Source organism: Arvicola amphibius, chromosome 2 (assembly GCF_903992535.2).
Source record: "Arvicola amphibius chromosome 2, mArvAmp1.2, whole genome shotgun sequence".
NCBI classification, from domain to species: domain Eukaryota; kingdom Metazoa; phylum Chordata; class Mammalia; order Rodentia; family Cricetidae; genus Arvicola; species Arvicola amphibius.
Genome location: NC_052048.2, coordinates 25,740,471 through 25,745,335, shown reverse-complemented (window position 1 = coordinate 25,745,335; position 4,865 = coordinate 25,740,471). Strand labels below are relative to the sequence as shown.

At 46.2% G+C, this 4,865-nt stretch overlaps 1 protein-coding gene across 1 annotated transcript; it reads left to right on the top strand.

Moving 5' to 3' along the window:
* The first annotated feature begins 1,895 nt into the window (after positions 1-1,895).
* LOC121677074 (gap junction beta-2 protein-like) lies at positions 1,896-2,645 on the top strand. Its single transcript, XM_042054518.1, has one exon. The coding sequence runs from the start codon at positions 1,896-1,898 to the stop codon at positions 2,643-2,645; it is 750 nt and encodes a 249-aa protein (XP_041910452.1).
* The last annotated feature ends 2,220 nt before the right edge of the window (positions 2,646-4,865 follow it).

Genomic DNA, 4,865 nt, shown 5'->3' with positions numbered 1-4,865 from the left:
CCCTACAAAAAAGCAGAAACTCGTGGCTACCCAAGAGGTAGAAAAATATGTCCAACCCTAACCAAATCACTTCTACCACCCCTTTTAAGGCTTAGGGGACGTTTCAGAAGAGGAGGGTGGACGTATGTAAGAGCTGGAAGATGTGGGTGCTGAAGGACAGTGAAACACCATTCGCAGAGACTCTACCTCTGTCGTGAACTGACTTCAAGCGTCACTCCCTGCACAGGGGGCACTTGAGACCAATCCTGTCCATAGTCAAGGAACGGGGAGAGGCCCACAGGGCTCCGTGCTCCTCATCTGTAGCTATCAGTAGATTCTGTGAGAGGGGAAACTGCCATCTTTGTTTATGACCCTCTGCTGAGCCCATGAGGCTCCAACGATAAGCTCCAAACCCACAGTCACACAGACAATGTGGTTAACCTTGGAGGGTCACAGAATTCAGTGAACAGATGTGACTATTAGAGATTGGGGGGGAGGACAGACGGGAGGTGAGACAGTCACATGTGAAATTTGTAGAACAAAAAAAGAAATGGTTTTATTACATGGATTGTGTGTGTGTGTGTGTGTGTGTGTGTGTGTGTGTGTGTGTATGAGGTCACCAGGCCTCTGGTGGCAAGTATACCTGCCGAACCAGTTTTTTGTTTTGTTTTGTTTTTTCAAGCAGGGTTTCCCTGTAGTTTCTAGAGCCTGTCCTGGAACTAGCTCTTGTAGACCAGGCTGGCCTCGAACTCACAGAGATCCACCTGCCTCTGCCTCCCGAGTGCTGGGATTAAAGGCGTGCGCCACCACCGCCTGGCTGGGACTAGTACTTTTTAAAGGGAGCAGAGTTGGGGCTGGCAAGAGAGCATGACTGGAAAGCCAGACACAGTGATGCGCACCTGTGAGAAGCCAAGGCAGGAGAATTGCCGTGAGTTCAAGGCCAAGCTGGGTACAGAATGAGCTCCAGGTTAGCCTGAGCTATGGCAATGAGATTCTGTCTTAGAGGAGGAGGAGGAGGACGAGGAGGACGAGGACGAGGAGGAGGAGGAGGAGGAGGTGGCGGAGGAAAGAGGAGACAGAAGAATTTGAACTTCAAAGCAGGCCCAACACAGCTCAGCCAATTGGACAGAAGTGGGGGGGCCAATGATTGACTAACTTAACAATAAGTTGTCCCAACAATATCCTTAAAGCCTCCAAAATAAAAATAAATGAATGGTCAGAACCATAAAAATCTTGAAAAACACCTGAGGGGGAAGGGCACCCCAACTTGCCTGTGACCAAAGGGAGAGAAAGGCCTGCTACCTTTCTTTGTAGCCAGATCACACCCGTGTTCAAGGCAGCTGCAGATGAATAAAAACCCCAACTAAGCAGCAGGATTCAGAACAGACAAGCCGTTCTCCAATAGAAAGGAACCAAATGTTGGTCTGGCCACGGCTTCATCAAACATTAATTTGCTGCTGGCTTGAGACGATCCTAACCCATCTTGCCCACCCATCTCAAGTACTTGCCAGAAGGAAGAAAGGGAGGTTCGCCTTTAAGGGCTGATAGCCAGGTACCCATGGCAGTTCTACGACAGTTGGAACCCACAGTCGGTTGGCACGGCTTGATTGGCACAGGTTGGTACGGAGACTCTAAAGAGGAGTGAACAGCCCAGAGAATCTGTGGCAGAGAAAACAGGATGCAGAGCTGGGCAGAGGGTTTAGGAAATAACCTGTCGGGGAGGGGCTTGGGAAAGAACTCAGTGGAGAAGCAGCTGACAGGAGCAGAGCCGGAGAGAGGGAGCCGTGAAGGGGGCACCTTCCTCTTCTGCTCTCACTTTCAGAGACTTTCTCTTCTTCCCTGGGACAATCAAGCCCCCAGAGACAGTACATTTTCCTCCCTCCTGTTACTGGTCTTTCCTCTTCCTAGGTCCCGAGATGTCTGACAGGATGAGTACATGGGGCATAGTGCCCATGATCCTGCTGCTGGGCAGAAATTCCACAAATTTCTACAAGGGGCAGACAACATGGCTTGTCATCTCTTTCCTCTTTCTTTCCGTCATGTATTTATCGCAAATGCCCTGGATTAATAGAAAGAAAGACTTCCAGTGCCACGGGAACATCTCGGACGCCTGCTTAGCTGAGTGCTACAATAAACACTTCCCCGTGTCCGTGGTGGGAGTTTGGAACACTTTCGGCTTGACTGTCTATTCCGTCTTTTTTATGATGGAGTTTTCAGTCTCTCAGAATTTAAATGTAAGCTTACCACATCCGCAGCAGTCCTTGGAGGAAGAGTCATCCAGCGGCATGCTCTGTCGTGAAAAGGACACCGAGAGGGAGGAAATGATTTCGACCTTGTCCAAGGAGAAGCTCCTGCTGTCTGTGTTCCTGTTCTATTATCTGGTTCAGATGGCCATACAAGGGATCTTCCTGATCTTCCTATGGAACTATCAGCGATCCCTAATTAAGGAAGATATCTGGTGCCACACAACTGTGTGTCCCGGGCCATTCTTGTGCGTGTTTCTGGGGACACGGGAGAAGTTAATGTCTATGGCACTTATGACGATGCTCTCTGTGGTCATCATAATCTTCTGCTTTATATTCTTCCTCTATACCATTAGTCTATATGCTCTCACCAGTGTAATTCTGAGGGACACAGAAGCTAAATCCCAGCAGCTGTCTGGATGACCACTGGCCCAACCTGGAATGGAAACAAAACTGGACTGGTTTTCACTGTTCCCTAATGTTCTTGTCTGGGAAAAACTGCAGCTGCAATGTGACAAACTTGACTCTTCTTTTACAAGTAACTGCTTCTGTTTATTTATTTTGAAGTGTATGGGTGTTTTACCTACGTATGTATCTGTGCATCATGTATGTGCACTGCCTGCAGAGGCCAGAAGAGGGTGTCAGATCCTCTAGGACTGGAGTCACTGACAGTTTGGGGCAGGGAATTGGGTGGAGTCTGGGAATTGAACCCAGATCCTCTGAAAGAACAGCTAGTGCTGAGCCATCTCTCCCACTCCAAGCAACTATTTCTTTTTCTTTCCTTTATTTTTTTGTTTTTGTTTTTGTTTTTTGTTTTTCGAGACAGCCCTAGCTGGCCTCGAACTCATCTGCCTCCCTTTCCCAAGTGCTGGGATTAAAGGTGTGTGCCACTACTGCCCAGCTCCTAATTGATTTATAGTTTAAGAAAAGCTGCATGTGGTGGCTTTAAGCCTGTAATACTAACATTTGGGAGGAAGAGGCAGAAGGATTGTCATAAGTTCAACTCCGGCCTAGTCCATTCTCTGTCTGTCTGTCTGTCTGTCTGTCTGTCTGTCTGTCTGTCTGTCTGTCTGTCTCTGTGTGTGTCTATCCGCCTGTCTCTCCGAATGAAAATAAACTTAAAGAATCAAGCATTGTCTGTCTTTAAACAATGATTCTTTGAAAATTATGAGTATGGGGGGCTGGAGAGATGGCTCAGTGGTTAAGAGTACTGACTGCTCTTCCAGAGGACCCGGGTTCAATTCCCAGCACCCACATGGCAGCTTATAACTGTCTGAAGATCCAATTGCCGGGGATCTGACACCTTCACACCAATGCACATAAAATAAAGTTAAATAAACCATAAAAATATTTTAAAAAGAGAAGAAAAGAAAAAAGAAAATTTTGAGTCTGTATATGTAAGTGGCTGTGTATGTGTTTTGGAAGCCAAAAGCATCCGATCCCCTGAATGCTGGAAACTGAAGTCTGGTCCTCTGTAAGAGTAGCAAGTGCTCATAAGTCTCCCCAGTCCAGCCAGTGTTTTACAAAGAATATCAATAATGTCTGGGTGTGGTGGCACAAGCCTGTAATCAGAACACTCAGGAGGTGGATGAAGGAGGATCTGAAGTTCAGGGTCATCCTCTACTACACAGCAAGTTTGAAGCTAGCCTGAGGTACATGAGACTCTGTCCAAAAAGGTGGAGGGCACTGAAGAGCGGGCTCAGCACCTCAGCGCCCTGGCTGCTTTTGCACAGGATGTGAATTTGGTTCCCAGCATCCACATGGAGGCTCAACCGTCTGTAACTCCAGCTCCAAAGAATCCAAGACCCTCTTCTGGCCTGTAGACTCCGGCACACATGTAATGAACACTCATGCAAGTTTGCACACACACACTTTAGATTTACAAAAATAGAAAGTGTTTGAAATGTCAACACATATATTGTGTATGTCGATAACCGGGTGGATTAAGAAAAAAAGAAAAGAGGAAAGTGATATGTTCTCAGAGCTTCAACGATAATGACTAAGTTTGCATATATTTTAATTATTTGTAGTACAGTTATTTGTTGTTTATGTAGGGTGTACGTGTGTGTGTTTGGACACACTCTTGTCACACCTGTGTGGAGGCAGGAGTAAATTCTTGTTTTCTACTGTGTAAATCCTGGGGACTGAACTCAGGTCTTCAGGGTTAGCTGTCAGCACATTTGGCAGCTGAGTCACCTCACTGTCCCTTTCTGTGCGTGTGTGTGCGCGTGTGTGTGTGTGAATAGATACATTCGTGTGTGTGTGTGTGTGTGAATAGATACATTCATGTGTGTGTGTGTGAATAGATACATTCGTGTGTGTGTGAATAGATACATTCGTGTGTGTGTGTGTGTGTGAATAGATGCATTCATGTGTGTGTGAATAGATACATTCATGTGTGTGTAAATAGATACATTCATATGTGTGTGTGAATAGATACATTCGTGTGTGTGTGTGAATAGATACATTCGTGTGTGTGTGAATAGATACATTCGTGTGTGTGTGTGTGTGAATAGATACATTCATGTGTGTGTGTGAATAGATACATTCGTGTGTGTGTGAATAGATACATTCGTGTGTGTGTGTGAATAGATGCATTCATGTGTGTGTGAATAGATACATTCATGTGTGTGTGAATAGATG

Coding starts and splice junctions, on each gene's coding strand:
- LOC121677074 (XM_042054518.1), top strand. CDS start 1,896: ATGTCTGACAGGATGAGTACATGGGGCATAGTGCCCATGATCCTGCTG.